This window comes from Denticeps clupeoides, chromosome 4, assembly GCF_900700375.1.
Source record: "Denticeps clupeoides chromosome 4, fDenClu1.1, whole genome shotgun sequence".
Lineage (NCBI taxonomy): Eukaryota > Metazoa > Chordata > Actinopteri > Clupeiformes > Denticipitidae > Denticeps > Denticeps clupeoides.
Genome location: NC_041710.1, coordinates 5,994,257 through 6,011,703, shown reverse-complemented (window position 1 = coordinate 6,011,703; position 17,447 = coordinate 5,994,257). Strand labels below are relative to the sequence as shown.

The following is a 17,447-nucleotide window of genomic DNA, read 5'->3' as shown; positions in this document are numbered from 1 at the left end:
TAGACTAGATTTTGTAGACTAGTTAATCCATGAACGATAAACTGACCCTAAGAGAGACAGAGAGAGAGAAACATATCAACTTTAAAAATAAAATTTATTAGCATATCTCTAATATGTGTATAAATAAAAACATATTTAAGAAACAATGCATAAATGCATTATGGGCTGAACAATAACTGGATTATGTCATATAGAAAGAAGCAGAGGCCATCACACCTCCACCTTTTTTCTCCAGGTTTGTTGTAATAAAGATGATGCATGTGTGTATATGTAAGAATGTACCTTGAAAATCAAGCATTTTACACAATATGTATAACTAAGTTTCAACTCTACATTCTGTCATAGGAATAAAACAAAGACAAGACAACTTTGCAAAACAGCTGGAGCCGCAGCCTGATGTGGAAAAGGGAAACGTAACAGTTCTATTAGCAGACAGTGCAGATGTGGCAGCATGGCCCAGTCAGTCCTCTAACACAGACCTTACACAAAAAGTATAATCAAACAGGATGAGATCTTAGAGTTATTAAAGGGGCTTCTCGTGGATGCACTATACAATTACTTGATCATAATATCCATAATATACATCAGAAAATGTGTCAGTTATAGTGGTTCGTCAGTCAGAGACACTAAGGTCAAAAATGTTTGTTCCCTCTGATAATTAGGCCTGCCTTGTGGTAACAATAATCTTGAGGAGGAAGCTTGCCAGGTTCGGTGGTCTTGGGCATCTAAGGCAATAACAGATGAAGAGGAGGTGCTCCACTTCTATAAACCACGTAAAGGGTAAAATTCAATCCAGCATTACTGCATACAAGCAAATTAATGTCATTCAGAATTTAACCCTTTGATTTGAACATTAGTCGTACTTCTAGGCTAAATGATTAAAAAGGATATGCACAGTAAATGAAGACTAATTAGGGCTAGATTTGGAAGTCTGAGGTAAGAGTTCTTCTCCCATATTATGTAAAAATAAATGAAATGAAACTACTTCGTAACAGAAAAAAAACGAATATTTGAGGCAACACCTTTCTTCACTAGTGCGATCATGCCAAGAACAACTGGGTCATACTGCGCTGACACTTGGAAGTGAAATTGGCCTTAAAAAAAAAAAAAAAAAATTTGTACTCAAAACACCATTATTAATGGAATACATCATTCACAAACAACTGCGTCCGGCTTGAACGACAGGGACAGACGGGATGGGCCAATAGAATAAAGAGGTTCCAAAGGGCTGTGTCTGCTTTACTGTACCGGCGTACAACTGGGCACAAGCATAATTGTGATCTCCTTTAGTCAGAGGTGGAAGGAAGGAAGAAACTATGCAATCAACTTTGGATGATGTTGTGGTCTCTGCCCACCCCCATGTCTTTGGAGTGCAAGGATCCCCTTATTTCTTGAGCTGTGAAGTTGTGTTTCCATAAAGCCCTGATGTATCCACATTTTTGACACTAAAACTCAGCAAACTCCTTTGCACATTTTTCTGTAACTGACACGCGAATGTCCTCTTCCTCGTAGTCATCAAAGTTGCTTGTGTCCCCGGGACCTCTGCACTTTGGTATGAAGGGAGCCTCCACCTGCACAACACAAACACAGCTGTTATCTAAAAAGCAGCATTAGTTGAAAGGACACCCTCGTCATCCAGGAAACGCAACAGTTAAAAGGTCCCATACCATGAAAATGTCACTTTATTATTTAACAGAGATTATTTAACATTAATAAGAGTTCCCCTAGCCTGTCTGTGGTCTTGCAGTGGCTAGAAATGGCGATATGTATTAAGAGTGTTTTGGCCATTCTGAGAGCGGCAACCCAAGATCAGATTCCAAAGTCAGATGTGGAATTTGTCCCCTTATGTCGTCATAAAGGGAAAGGTTACCTCCCGTTTCTCATGCTTTGTCCACCCAGAGGACTTCCCAGAGAACTACTCCGGGTATGCAGGTCACAGAGCCCTTTAATTATTTCTAGCAGTAGCCTGGAGGGTAACACGTTGAGACCTCAACGACAGGATCAAACCCCGTTTACTGCTGTTGTGTCCCTGAGCAAGACACTGAATGTCTCCAGCGGGGACTGTCCCTGAAACTATTTATTGTAAGTCGCTCTGGTTAAGGGTGCCTGATAAATCCCAGAAATGTAAATGGTGGCTTGTACACACACTGTAAACCCCCTTCAACCTCATATGGTCCATCACCTGCTTTTCCCTGCCCGGGGGAAGGGGTGTGCATTATCATATAAGACAATATCGTAAATGTGATCATAAAGGACAGCGTAACAAAATAAATTGAGAGTCTCTCTGCATTCACTGTCCCATGTAACACAAGTTAGCGGCCTAAAACGGCACACTATACAAACAGCTGCACAACCTAAGTCAAAAATGTATTGGGATTAAATTTTATGGATCAACTGGTGACCTTTGGGTGCGTGTGTTTGTCCTTTCCTCTAGACAGAATACAGATTTCAGAAATGAGAAGAGTAAACTGTTGCATGGCCCTAGACGCCTGGGCCGTACATTCACAAACACACCCAACATGCAACATCTTATTGAAGCACCCCCAGAAGAATCGCCCTGAAGTGTAGCCGAAGCACGGTAGTATGGAGACTACTGATGTACCTTTCTCTCATAGATGGCAATCCAGTCTGTCGTGGCAAACCACTTGTGGTTCTTTATGTCGTTGACCCCATTCTTCAGGTTGCCGTAGCGCTTGGTCAAGTCGACCTGCAGGAGGTTCCTCAAAAGGTCTTTCAAGTCTGAGCTGAAGTGGGAGGGGAATCTGACCTGTAGAATGAAAAGGCATCAATTTGAAATAAAAACTGAATAAGATCATTGCTCTGGTCGTATTCCAACAGATGCATTAAAGAATTCTCCTGGAACTCGAGTCAGGTCTTCTTCAGCTGAAAAAACGGTTCTCGGTGAAGACATGGCAAATCAATCACACCCACACCAGAACGTTTCCCTCTAAAACTGGATAATTTCTGTCTGATCTGGCCTTTCGTCCACACGGAGACGCCGTTCAGGAGACCCAGAGAAGTTCTTTTCTAAAACTGGTTCCTGAGTGAATTTATTTTTTCCATGTTTCTGTGTGGATAGCAAACTCTATCCCAAACTCTAACCTGGCCTATAGCCCAGAGTGTCCTACATACTACAATGGTGGATGACACACCGTGGCATCTTCAGAACCTCATAAAGCAGCAAGAAATCCTCTCTATGGGTGCACATTTCTAATGAAAAGATGAGGCTGGAGAACAAATACGTGTAAAACCCTTGTGCCCCATTCCTCGGGACTACCATCTCACCCTCTTTGTGTACATGCACAAAAACTGCCATAAAATCCTCATACATCAACATATTTTACGAGGGAGGCATAATTTGACAGAAAAAAATACTAATGCAATCATATCAGTTTTGTTGTTGATCTATGACATGTCCAAGACTCTAATGTCGCATCCCCCTACTATTTATTATATGGAAAATACTTTTTATGGATTTATGGATTATCAATCAATAATACAAATGTTTAAACTGGCATTTAAGGGGTTAAAATCCTGAAAATTATGCATTCCCAGAGTATGGATGACATCTAAGAGTAAAGTAATACTGAGTAATATTGACCAAAGCAGGCATTAGGGATTCTGTGGTTAATTATATAACTATATAGCCTATAACAGTTACGAGAAATGCTTCTGGTAATAAAAGGTCCATAGGAACAGTTGTGTTCCTTCAACAAACATTGTTCTGCACACATGGGGAACCTTGTTACATTAACTCAAGAGAGAGTGAGAGAACCTCGTGGTAATGCCCACACTGCAATAATGAAACATGGTCAAATGGCTAATTAAGCCTTTTTCTGGGTAAAATCCTTTTTGTACATTTTGCCCCATTTTCTTTTTATTTGGCGACCATTCTGGCTGTGTTAGAGCTTGTGGCATGAATTCCTCTAGGAAATCATGCTTTCAGCCAAATTTTTGTTATCCACTGTTTTTACTCATGTCAGCCATACTCTGGGATGTATTTTGCACCCTTTCGCACTCTTCACTGTCAAAAATGTACACGCACATATTCTGCCATAAAATCCTCATACATTTTTCAGATTTTTTTGGTCAACTAGAGCCCTTTACAAAATGATCAAACATTGAATATTCTTCAGGATTTTAACCTGTTAACTCACTGTGGAGGAGAACCAGATGCCAGCCAAGGAGGGCGCTTTGGGTGAGAAAGTTACAGGTGTGGCGGGGGGGGTTAAAACGGCATTCCTGACATTCTCTGTGTATCCGTGTGGATGATAACATTTCAGATAACGCTCCGTTGTGAACGTGGAAGTTTTAAGAAACTGTTAACATGTTATAGGGAAAAGTGCTCTCCTATATACAGAGCCTAAATCTTTCTCCCCACAGCTGATTCTGGATTCAGAAGCAGGGTCAGAGGTGTTTTTGAACATCTACCAGACTTAAGAAGCTTAATAGAAACTTTTATATCCAGCACCCATTAAACCTGCTCAGTTTACACCAAAGGGACTGTAAACCTGATAAAAGCCTCAAAGCCACATGCCTTCAGAATGTGATGTGACTCAGACTAACCTTCCCAGACACAATTTTTTCATATATCTGAATGGGCTGATCTGCGAAGAATGGGGGATATCCAGCTGCCATTTCATAGATGAGGACCCCCAGTGCCCACCAATCAACAGCTTTGTTGTAGCCCTGCACAAGCAGAAAAAGGATTCCATCAACACTCATCATTAGTAGATTATTAGTCCATTAGTAACTGACTGACTAATTAAAAACCTCAAAAGCCAAACCCAAAGATAAAAACAATATCCCAACACCACACACAGGTCTCACCTTGCTGAGGATGATCTCAGGTGCTAAATACTCCGGAGTTCCACACAACGTCCAGGTTCGGCCCCTCACCCTCTTTGCAAACCCAAAATCAGTCACCTAGAGAAAGCGAGGGGACACAAACACTCTGAAATTCAGGAAGGAGGGCTGCAGTTGACCTACTCCAATCCATATCTCAGAAACATTTCCTTTTTTATTGGTTCCTCCAGTAAATTAAGGATTCATGTTACAATGCAAACTCTTCCCTGCTGCTCTCCACAATGCTAAATATTCAGGCTGCCACTTATTAATGATGCACTTCACTACAGCAGCCACTAAGTATGGCAAGGAAGCGTTTTGGGAAATGACTCAGCAGCCTGCCCCGACATTTAAGAGATCATCTCCAGATGTGACTGTTTATGTGCATCTGCCAGTCAAACATTATGAATGTAGGTGTGAAAAACACCTGAAAAAGCTGAAATGAATTCAATCAAGCCGTTTCGCAGGGGCGTTCAGTGCTTGCCTGTATGTAGCCATGCTGATCGATCAGCAGGTTCTCTGGTTTCAGGTCTCTGTAGATGAGGTCTAATGAATGGAGATACTCGAAGGTCAGGACTATCTGTGCAGCGTAAAAGCGAGCGTGCGGTTCACTGCAGAACAACATAGGAAGGCAAATTTTAGATTATCAGGCGACACTGAAAACACACACAAACAGACAGCCGTACTGACCTGAACCTTCCAATTCGCCGCAGGTGTGAGAACATCTCTCCTCCTGGGACATACTCCATCACCATATACAAGTTAGAATTGTCCTGAAAACAAGTCATCGAAGGTCAGCTCCTGATGAACGACAGATGAAATGACAGAAACCACGGTGCAGAAAATGTACCTTGAAGGCATATTCCAATCTGACGAGGAAAGGGAATGAGACGGCCTGCAGTATTCTCTTTTCATTGAGTGTGTGCTCAATCTGCTTCAGCTTCACCACCTGATCACAACAAAAACATGATGGCGGGGTATCAGGACAACATGATCTATGAAGGAGTCAGGAAAGCAGGCTGGGCAAGCTGTCAGTCAAATAATGATGCATAATTTCCATGACTGCATATAATAATACAATAATAATTAGATGATTTGCATAAAATCGTTGCATCAAAGCCTTCCGTACAATCTTTTACATTATATTAGGATACTTTTACAGGAGGACATTGTCTACTTTATTCTCTCTACTTGTTTTAGTACTATTGCTGAATATCTTGCTTCATCATATTGAACGATTAAATTTTTCCTCACATTTTTTTTATATTGCCAGACTGAAACTGATAAACTATAATCTATAATCATCGATAACTGCCATCGATAGGCCGCCAGTGGTGGCCTAGCGGTTAAGGAAGCGGCCCTACAATTACAAGGTTGCCAGTTCGAATACCGATCCACCAAGGTGCCACTGAGCAAAGCACCGTCCCCACACACTGCTCCCCAGGCGCCTGTCATGGCTGCCCACTGCTCACTGAGTCGCTGGGTTAAAAGCAGAGGACACATTTCGTTGTGTCATCGTGTGCTGTGCTGAAGGTTTCACAATGACAATCACTTCACTTTCACTTTACCTTCATATCGAGATAAATTTTTAGCCCAACCCGTCTAGTGTTAAGGGACAAAAAAAAAAAAACAAAACAACTTCAGGCAAATGTGCTCACCTTCTGCTTGTCCAAAATCTTCATGGCATAGAACTGCTCTGTTGATTTGTGCTTGACCAGCATAACCCTGCCGAATGAACCCGTGCCTAGTGTCTTCAGTCTATCGAAGTCGTCTAGACCAGTCGTACACTGAGGAAGACAAACTATGTGAATGGGTCTGCTGTGCATGACATGGTTCACACATATATACATATATAAAACACACACATAACCAGAACGTAAATGTAGTAATAAGCTGAAAAATAAATATAATACTACAATCAACACCATGTGCTGTGCTGCAGCGTTTCACACTGAAAATCACTTCACTTTCACTTTAAACTGGTTTAAGGCTGCTACTGTTCAAGCTGACCTACAATCATATTTTTGTCACCCATCGCTTTTGTGACTTCCAGGTTAAGGCAGTAAATCAAAGTGAATCATTTACAAATATCTAACGCGTATCTAACACATGAATGAACGCGCCGGTGTTTTGTTTCCTTCCAGTGTGGGATCTGACCTGCGATGGATTATAATTCCAAAAAAAAAATGTTTATTTTTTTAAGGCCAATTCAGATAAAATAAGTCATCTGATTGCATGTACATTTGTTTCAAATGTAGCCACAGGGCTGCTGAGAGTGATACATTTTTAAAATATCCTACACAAGGGGTATTAAATGTGTTTAAAATGAAGGACAACTGGTCGTGTGACCAATGGAATCAAAGCAGCAGTGTGTTATTTCTGCCACTTCAAACACACACACAAAGCGAGAATGGAGGAAAAGCTGATCTTGACATCTCTGAGTGTTCAGAAATCTACATCACGACATTATAGTCTTACCGGGAGTTTACACGTAACAAATGTTACTGCTTTTATGTAATACAAATTAAAACAATAAAGGGGCAACAGGAGCTTGGACCAGTCTTGCTTGGTCGAGTCAATCTGCATCAGGACTGGGGCAGACGACTAACTCTGGCCACAGCATAGTCCCGTGTGAATTTAAAGGAGAACTACCAGTATGTACGACTGTTACCAGGTGAGCACGGACTGAACTCCGACTGTTTTTCTGCTCATTGTTGCAAGTCAAAGTGTCCACATGGGTGTACGAGACCTTAACGCTTGTATTTGAAAATAATGTGACAATGTACAAAATATACTGGATGCATAGTAATGAAAAATCAAAATCAAGACCAGTGAAGGTTCACACCACTACTTAAGACAAGGACCCTCTACTTCCTAGTACCCATTGCTACAAAACTGTGACACAGTGTGAAACGGACCACAAATGACGGTCAAGTGGACAGAAGCGGAAAAGCATCAGGCCGTCTCACCTGTGGTGGGCACTCCCATTTCTGAAGGAAGTCTTCTTGGGCTTTGGCTAGAAACTCTTTCACTATAGGATGAAAAAAGAAAAAGGATTCAGAAACTGCTGGATGGTGTTTCACAAATTGTGTTGGCTGATCAAGCTGAAATCTTTTCTTCTTATATTCAATTTTCATATTCTCCCTCAAATTTCTTTTAACATGCAAGCACTAAACTTCTTTGTCCAATTGGAGAGATGTATATCCAAACCACCTCCAGGCACTCATCTTTTTAAATTTTTTAACATTTGAACAAAGGATTTGTTCCTTTCACATACATGTAGTATTCATCAACATTTTCACTATTTCACCAGATTTGATTTAGGCTTTTCTTTCATTTGTTTGAATGTAACCTTTAACCAGCTTGATCAACCAACACGATGTTTGTTCACAAACTTCCCTTTTCTAGCTATTACTTATTAAACAGAAAACCCGCAGAAATCCTTTAATGTATGTGGGAATTGTGAACAGGCGGACTGACGCAGATCCAATCAGTCTGTGGTCCTGTTCTGAACGCCACCAACACCCATGTACATTAAAACACAATCTTAACGGAGAAAACACCACATGGGAGGTCAGGTCACAGTTCACACCAGGCAGTGGGGCAAGTAGAGGGCTGAGTGTCCCACATCATGCAGCTGACCGCATAACAGCTCCGTAAAACACACAAAGGAACACAAAATGTATGCGGGGAGGGGATGACATACACCGGAGCAAAAAACAAAACCAGGCACACATGAAGAAACGGGCAGAATAACAGAAACAGATTCGCAAGGACTGCAATCATACAGTCAGGTCTGATCGTTTCTGTAATTCTGGCCAACAAACGAAACGGTAAGCATACCAAAGGTCTCTAATGATCACCAGGGTTAGCAGGAACATTCACCGACATGGACGTGATGGCAACAGACAAGAAGAGAGGAGAGAGGAGAGAAGAGAGAGACACAGCAACAGAGTTATGTATTTAATAAGCACATCATATATACGAAACACATGAAGCAGATGTGCCAAGCGCCAGCATCAATCAAAGATCACTGAGAGACAGAAATATGAAAAATATGGTTAGGACACAGAAGTAACAGTACATAAAAAGCATTGTTTAAACAGTCCTTGAACAGATACAACACTGCGATGCTAGTTTGCATTACATATTTATGTCAGTTTTATATAAGCATGAATGAGAACAGCAACCAGTCAACTTGTCTGAAGGCGATTATCATAACAGAGACATATAGCACTTTCATATTCTTCCGCCATTAGAAACCTTGTGGAGAAAAGATGCCAATCGTGTGATGCATAAAACCGAGTGCAACTGAAGGCCAAATATTCATAAAACAAATAACATGACTGTGTTGTTTATGGTGTAGTTTTTTTCCCTCATGGTGACAAATGCCGGACTAAGTAATCAACCAATCAATCAAATGAATGTGAAGTCAGACTTAAAATTCCTTGACCAAAAAGCAGACACATAAAGAAATGTCCAATGTAAATGGTTGAGTGATGAGCAGAAAATGGCATTTATAAAGGGGTTATAGAATCAAAAACTGCACTTATACCACAGTTGTTAAACATATGCAACTTGCCGTGTGGAATGGAACAAACTGAACACTCAACTCCATCTCTCACACCCTCTACATGCAGCTTTTATTTCATCACTTTGGGTGAGCAAGTCCTTAAACTCTTCATTTTTACACTTGCCCGGCATGTTTGGTAAGCTAGCAAATGTAAGGGCATGTGTCGACTGGTGTCTAGAATGTTCAGGTTTTGCCTACTGCACTATATGCTATTAAACTTGGCACCCAAATGTCTTCCATGGCCGGAAATGCCTTTATAAAGTAAAGTGAAGTGATTGTCACATGTGATACACAGCAGCACAGCACACGATGCACACAGTGAAATTTGTCCTCTGCATTTAACCCATCACCCTGAGTGAGCAGTGGGCAGCCATGACAAGCGCCCGGGGAGCAGTGTGTGGGGACGGTGCTTTGCTCAGTGGCACCTCAGTGGCACCTTGGCAGATCGGGAATCGAACATGCAACCTTCTGATTACAGGGCCGCTTCCTTAACCACTAGGCCACCACTGAAATTCCCTGACCCGTGGGAACCCTGCATGATGTCCAAGCTACTTTGCAATTAAACAGAATACATAATGCATTCCTAAAAAAAAAAAAAAAAACTATTATTGTGAAATATTATCATCTACAGCACTCAGCGTGAAAACATACAGTCTGAGCAATCCATGCACGCGGCCGTGACCTTTTAAGGAACGCTTCTTCACTCCACCACAGGCATGGTGAGAGGGTGGCGCCTGCCAGGACTGCCAAGGGACGGAGACCAGGACCCGGCAGTAAAAGCAGGAAAAGCTTGTAAAGCTTAAGTTTTATTAAATTGTTCAAACTGAACATCCTGCTGCTCTATATGACTCTATACGGTCACCAGCCGTAATAACCGCCAAAAGCGCGTTTTAACGGGGGGTGGGGATGTTATCCGCCACTCACGGTCCCTACCGATGGGTGTACCGCCCGAAAGGTGAGCGAGCCCAGCAGCAGGCCTCAGTTGCCGTAGATTAGCCTTTGATGTGGGTCACTGTTATAACAATTTAGAGTGAAGCCAGCACTCGCCCGTCTCCTGCCAAGACCGCAAATCACAAAGACATCGGCATGCATCAGCACAGCACACGGTGCACACACTGAATGTGAGTGTGGTAGTAGCCTAGTGGGTAACACACTTGCCTATGAACCATAAGACCCAGGTTCAAATCCCACTTACTACCACTTTGTCCCTGAGCAAGACACTTAACTCAAAGTTGCTCCAGGAGGGGACTGTCCCTGTAACTACTGATTGTAAGTCTCTCTGGATAAGGGGGTCTGATAAATGCTGTAAATGTAAATTTGTCCTCTGCATTTAACCATCACCCTTGGTGAGCTGTGGGCAACCATGACAGGCGCCCGTGGAGCAGTGTGTGGGGACGGCGCTCCTCAGTGGCACCCGGCGGATCGGGATTCGAACCGGCAAGCTTCTGATTACGGGGCACTGCCCCACCAAATTGTGTGAGCACAATTAAAAGTCGATCAGACGACTGTCGGTGAGGGCGCGATGTATTTATTGTCATGTGTTGGACGGCCCACGCCGAACACAAACAGGATTAACGGTACACCTTCCCTCCACACCGCAACTTTTTATCACTAAGTTATTAAAAAAACAGGTTTAAAAGAAGCCACAGACGTCAAACGGTGTTTTAATCTAACAGCTGAACCTGAAAACGTGACTGTTTACACTGTTAACCCGTGGGAATATTGTCCCACGAGTGAGCGCGGCTCCGCGCACCGGCAGGCATCAAAGTGTCACACTACAAACTAATACAGGCCCAGGGCCGATTGCGTCAAGCCTCTCAAAGCTCGTAATTACGCTTATCCTCTGACGAAGGTCTGATGACAAGCTGTCCCAGTCAATGACAACGCGGCGCGTGCCGCAGAGGGGACCTTCAGATTAGGGACGCTCGGGACGAAAAAACAAATTCATTCATCCTCCGTCCCCTTTCCGCGGCCCCGGCTCATTAGGCCCGGGCGGCAAGGCACCCACGCGTGCCGCCTCCCCGGCTGCGGCAGCCACCCACGGGCCGGGTCTTTTGGCACTGCCACCGGCTACAGCGTCTGTGGCGCAACTAACGTGGTAACGGGGCTGCAGGACAGGAGCCGGTGCACTACATCAGCCCTGGCCGGGGAGAGAGAGGGAGAGATATAGAGATATATGTGGAGAGAGAGTGAGAGAGAGAGAGGTGACATTATGAAAGGCTGATTTCACTGAGTCACAGCTGTGAATTGTAACCTGCACTGAAGGACTTAAATCGCTGCTGGCGATTTGCTGAGTTTGAAACGCCACGATCTGACGACACCAGGGCCTTACTGCATCTCATAATACCTCGTTCTCGGTCATTAAAAATAAAAATAAAAAAAAAACACCGGGACCACACTATTCTGAGGCCTGATCCTGGATAATAATAATAAAAAAAAACCGAGCCGTAAATTTAGCCGCGGAGCCTGGTCCTCGGCGGAGAAATGAATGAGAGCGGCCGCCCCGTCACTCACCGCTCTCCAGCTCGTTGCCTTTCTTGGCGGTGGCGGCGTTCCCCATCCTGAGGACGCGGCGGTGGCTCCGGCGGTGGCTGGAGATGGCGGCGCGGCTCTCTGCCGAAATGCGCTCCCTGGATCGCCGACTTCTCGGGGATCCGCGTTTACATCGACGGGAAGCTCGGCGCGTCGGCGGGGGCTCCGGCTGGCAGCTGCTGCCGCCTCAGAGACGATGCCTCTCGGCTAACGGCGATCGCCCCGGACAGAGATCCGCTGCGCGCAGACGCCCCACTCGAGCGGCGACTTCCGCAAACATCCGGGCATGTGGCGGCGGAGCGGACGGCGGCCTGACGAGGACCGGGGGCCGGCAAGGAAGGTCAAAGGACGCCCCGGGGGAGATAAACACGTTTTTTTTAAATCTAGTATTATCTACTCATATAAAATAAAATACTTTGGAAAGTCCTTTTGACATATTCGGACCTATTGAAATCTCAGTATCAATATATTGCCGAAGTTGTGGTGAATTTGGGGTAAAAGCGGCCGCTGTTGGCTCAACGCGGACCACGCGTGCCGTTTACGGCGCTGCACACATTCGCAGGCGGCGCCATTTTCGTCCACACGGCGGGTCGTCGTCTGCGCACGACGCCGTCTTGGATCCGCCAGCGCCCGCGGCGCCGGACGTGACGTAGCGCGAACGGGCCGCGGGACGGACCCACGGCGACCCCTACCGGCGCTCCTCCGTCGGCACTTCAGGAGAGACGTCAACTTGCACAGTTACCAGCAGTACACCACGCAGAGGAATGCATCCTGATCCACCCTGTTCCGACTGTGCATAGTTAACTAAAAGTTATATAATTGAACAAAATAGAATACAATAAAAGGAAAGTAAGCCTGGTGAAATCAGTATGAAAAAAGCAGGCAAGATGTACAGCACAGGCCTAAGGTTTGGACACACCTTCTTATTCAATGTGTTTTCTTTATTTTCGTGACCATTTACGTTGGTAGATTCTCACTGAAGGCATCAAAACTATGAATGAACACATGTGGAGTTATGTACTTAACAAAAAGTGGAGCCCTGGCCTCCACAGTCACCGGACCTGAACCCAGTCGAGATGGTTTGGGGTGAGCTGGACCGCAGAGTGAAGGCAAAGGGGCCAACAAGTGCTAAACACCTCTGGGAACTCCTTCAAGACTGTTGGAAAAGCATCTCAAGTGACGACCTCTTGAAGCTCATCGAGAACAAATCAGAACAAAGGGTGGCTATTATGAAGAAACTAGAATTGTTAAGTACATAACTCCACATGTGTTCATTAATAGTTTTGATACCTTCAGTGAAAATCTAAAAATGTAATTGGTCATGAAAACACATTGAATAAGAAGGTGTGTCCAAACATTTGGCCTGTACTGTGTGTGTGTGTGTTTATATATATATATATGTGTGTGTGTGTGTGTGTGTTCAGAAATCTAGGCAGTGGCTCAGAGAATAACACGGCTGTAGAGTTTTTACAAGGAGTCAAATAATACATACACATTTAAATATGCTTCATCAGCCATCCCAAACAATTACTGTAAACGAGCCTTAGCTCAGGAAGCCAACAAAGGCCTGGAAGCTTTTTAAATGTACATGTAAATTTGAGGTACGGCACAACGTATTTACTGTACTCTACAAGGAGCTAGTCATTTAATTTGTAATGCATGATTTCTAGAGTGTGTCTTTCCTAATTGCATGCATTTTGCAAATCGGCCACAGCATGAAACCCACTGACTATGACCCCTGTCAGTAGAATCCTAATGCACAACATGACCAATGACCGGTGACAGTCAGCTTCAATTCCTCCTTCTGTTACTCAGTTAAAGGAAGTGGATCCGAGCCCTACTTTGGCCCTGCCTTTATCTCCGGGCAAAAGAGCACCAAACATGCCTTGCATCCCCACCCGCATTCTCTGAAGACCTGTCTCTCTCTGCTTCTAAATGGCCAGACCCTTTTCCATAACAAGAATGAGACAGCTGTAGCGCCTTAGGCAGGTTTGAATCACGGCTGTGATGAGGAGAATTTGCGGCACACGTTATTTCAATGTCCACCAACGTGCTTAAAGTTAATTTAAGCACCAAATGCTTCACATTCTTTTAAAGTGAAAAGAATATAAACTGAAACCATGAACTGCACCACACAGGGGTCACATTAGGCCTTGCCATTTAGACTTCCCACAGAATATAATTTTAATTAGTCTCTGACCGTTTTAGCTTAGCTTAGCTTAGCTTTGACATAGACTGATTACGTTAGTATACGTTAAGAAACAAGGAGGAGTGAAAGGCAAGTCAGACAGCAGCCTTTGACAGCAGCGGTGCAAGAGTTTACTTTAAAAAGCAGGACATGTCCTACCGTCCATGACCAAAGAAGCCTGAGGCCTCCATGCAGGAAGTCGGCTGACCTGAGGCCGCAGGTAAAAGAGATGTGCTCGAGTTTGCAAAGCGCCACGTCCGTCTCCCTGTTGGCCCTTACAAGCCCAAGGACAAAGGAGAAGTGAAAGGCTGTGTGAGCGACGCTGGGGAGCAGCGCGGCTGATTCAAGGTCGGCGGATCCACTCGCCTTTCCACATTCCACCACCAATTTCACACGTACGACGCTCTCTGTGGCTACACAATTATTTAGCGTGAACGAAGGGAAAAAAGCCCACAGATATGGCAGGGCGGTAGCGACACACTCGCCTATGAACCAGAAGACCCGGGTCCAAGCCCCACTTCCTACCGTTGTGTCCCTGAGCAAGACACTTGACCCTGAGTGTCTCCAGGGGGGGACTGTCCCTGTCACTACTGATTGTAAGGCGCTCTGGATATCAGGGCGTCTGGTAAATGTTTGAATTAACGTTGGAATGAGTGTGCTCCTGCTCAGGGGCGTCCTGCATGTACAGCAGATGGCAGCAGTGCTCCAGGCTCCGGTTGTCGTCTGCTTCCATGCAGCTTTCCAGCTTGCCACCCTGACGTTTTTGATAAACAGGGTGATGATGGATGCAGATACGATTTCCATCTCCTGTAATAGCGTGCTTTCAGACATTTACTTCGGTAGGAGTAGCCATCGTTATGCTTTTTCTTGTTCTTACAAACCCTTGCGTGTTTGAAGGATGACAAAAAACCCAAAGTTTTCTGCGTTTTTTTTTTTTTTTCTCATTCTGTTCAAAGCCTCTTTGTGCTCGGCACTTAAAGGCCCTGCCAAATATGCTCAACAGCACGGCCAGAGCATTTTAAAGGGCACTGGGTCTCATTAGGGCCAGACTTTCTCTGTCCCAGATCCTGCTTGCAGGATAAAAGACTGACATGGCAACATATCAAAACTTCTGAATAGAAAACGAATGTGCGAAGGCACTCGGCATAGCCTGGCATTTGCTCGGTCTCCCTCATTCGTTCTCTCATTCTCCTCCCCTCCCCACCCCGCCCCCTCCCTCTCCATCCCCTTTTGCATTTTCCCCAGTTAATTGTACTTGAAGGCTATTTAAATCATCACAGAGACCCCACTGCTTATTTTTACTTAGGTACGGGGAGAGGAATATGTTGGAAACATTAGGGTGAATTATGCCCGTACGCATTCCCGGCAACTGCAGTCATTGCAGAAAAATACGAACAGTTCTGCACAATTTGACAGCGTGGTTTGGTTAAGTTGTGAGTCTGGAGCATTTCGGACCCTCTCTGCAAGCGGCGAGCGGCCTCCGCGGGTCACGGCCTGACATGTTGGAGTCTCACCCTCAATGCAAGGCGTTCGCGACCGCCGCCGCCCTCTGCCTTGAGCTCCAGCGTTGGCCGTGTTGTTATGTAAAACCCGAGTCAAGGCTGTGCACTCGCGCACACACACACACACACACACACACACACACGCAAACCAGTAAGCAGACTCCGCGATGGCGGGAAAGATTAGCATCCAGCCGGGGTGGATTTGTCTTGACCTAGCGAGGATTTTGTGCTCTCCTCCTCATCAGAGAGAGACGGGATCTGCGCTGCCTTTCCGCTGGCGTTTGACTGCTCAAATCTCCACGCACGGCCTGACCCAGATTAAAGAAGCCAACTTCAGTATTACGGAACACACGAACATCCGACCGCTTTCCGCGGGATGATCTCGCATGAGAATATTAGGTATGGTGAGCGCCGTATGCATATATATTTTAAAGCGATGGTAATTCTTTTTGGAAAAAGAACGTCTCATTTCTTCATTACCGCCAGGTCCATTGCTACTATGCTAAAGTAGCTCATTTAGATATTAATATTTAATTATGTCATATTGAGGAAATCAGGCTGAAAGCAGAGGTAAACACAGGCCATTAGTTTTGTTAATGTTCCAGACAGCGGCCTTAACACACAGCACCAATTAAGAGCCACTTCATTAATAAGCTTTTTTACTCAAGTGTGTAAAAAACACACTGAAGGGGCGTCTGCATAAAATCATTTTCTGAGGTCTAAATGTAACTAATGAATCCTGCTTTTTTTTAACCCCTCAAATCACATTCAGTAATTAGATTTTTATACTTTGTTGATCGCGGTCAATGAGACTATAGACGAGGCGATAACAGAATCATTACATGGCGTGAGAGCTGATGTGGCGCGTGCGGCAGCCTTTCTAATTTAATTGTCTCCCGTCACATCCTCTCTGCAGGAGCGCCACCACACTCGCTTGTCAGGACAGATAACCCTCTGAATAAATAATACAAAAAAAAAAGACTTCACTTTTAATGTAAAGAAACAAAAGAAAAAAAAAAAGAAAGAAAATGGATAATGGAACCCTTCACACACACCTTCCTCAACACATACACAACTCTCGCTCCTCCTCCTCCTCTGACCAGTAAACATCATGTCATGGCCACTGCGAATGCCCAGCTGCTGTCCATATTGCATTTCATCAGCTCCATGTGCGGGAGGAGGTCTTGCTTGGGGGCGAGTGATTGATGCTCTGCAGTGCACGTGAGGTCTTGCTCGGCAGGCCTGCAGTGTGTTGTGTGTGAAATCAATGTGCAAGTTTGCTTGTGTGTTTTCCTTTCTTTCTAACCAGTGATAAGTTTCCAACATGCATTGGAACCAGAGGGTACCTCTAGGACATGGCAAAGTTCTCCCTCACCGTACAGAATCACCTTTAATCTCCGGGCACAACTTGTATTTCTTGTGAATTCACTTCACGGAACATGTCCTCAAAACATACGTGCATGATTACAAAACTGAAACCTATTGGAGCAAAACGCTTATTACAACAGTGCTGGGCGGTCTCATATGCGGTTCTGGATATTTCCTTCAGAAAATCTGTGGCCTGTAGTTTTCGTCATGACTGAAAACATCCCCGTGTCTACTCGCTTCCCAGGCCCCGAAACCCGAGACCTGAGTGCCTTTTCTAGGCCGGATCTCAGTGCACGCCCAAACTCAATATGTGACTTCATTCTGCAGCCGCGCTCCCAGCTTCAGTAAGTGTTTGTGTGTGTGTGTGTGTGTGTGTGATGTGAATTCGAGAGGATGGAATGAAAGAAAGACAGAGAGATGATCTGGCAACCTCTTTATT

General features: G+C 44.6%; 1 protein-coding gene across 3 annotated transcripts; it reads right to left on the bottom strand.

Moving 5' to 3' along the window:
- Window positions 1–75: 75 nt before the first annotated feature.
- On the bottom strand, window positions 76–14,504 carry prkacbb (protein kinase, cAMP-dependent, catalytic, beta b). 3 transcript variants are annotated; one of them, XM_028976951.1, is made up of 11 exons: window positions 11,933–12,736; window positions 8,689–8,697; window positions 7,815–7,876; window positions 6,504–6,632; window positions 5,696–5,794; window positions 5,536–5,618; window positions 5,330–5,456; window positions 4,831–4,926; window positions 4,567–4,689; window positions 2,603–2,767; window positions 76–1,571 (listed from the first exon to the last, which is right to left on the bottom strand). In XM_028976951.1, the coding sequence occupies exons 1-11, from the start codon at window positions 11,976–11,978 to the stop codon at window positions 1,446–1,448; spliced, it is 1,065 nt and encodes a 354-aa protein (XP_028832784.1). In that variant the 5' UTR covers window positions 11,979–12,736; the 3' UTR covers window positions 76–1,445. The 3 variants fall into 3 exon arrangements, with proteins under 3 accessions (XP_028832784.1, XP_028832786.1, XP_028832785.1); XM_028976953.1 differs by lacking the exons at window positions 8,689–8,697; window positions 11,933–12,736 and adding an exon at window positions 14,298–14,504; XM_028976952.1 differs by lacking the exon at window positions 8,689–8,697.
- Window positions 14,505–17,447: the final 2,943 nt, after the last annotated feature.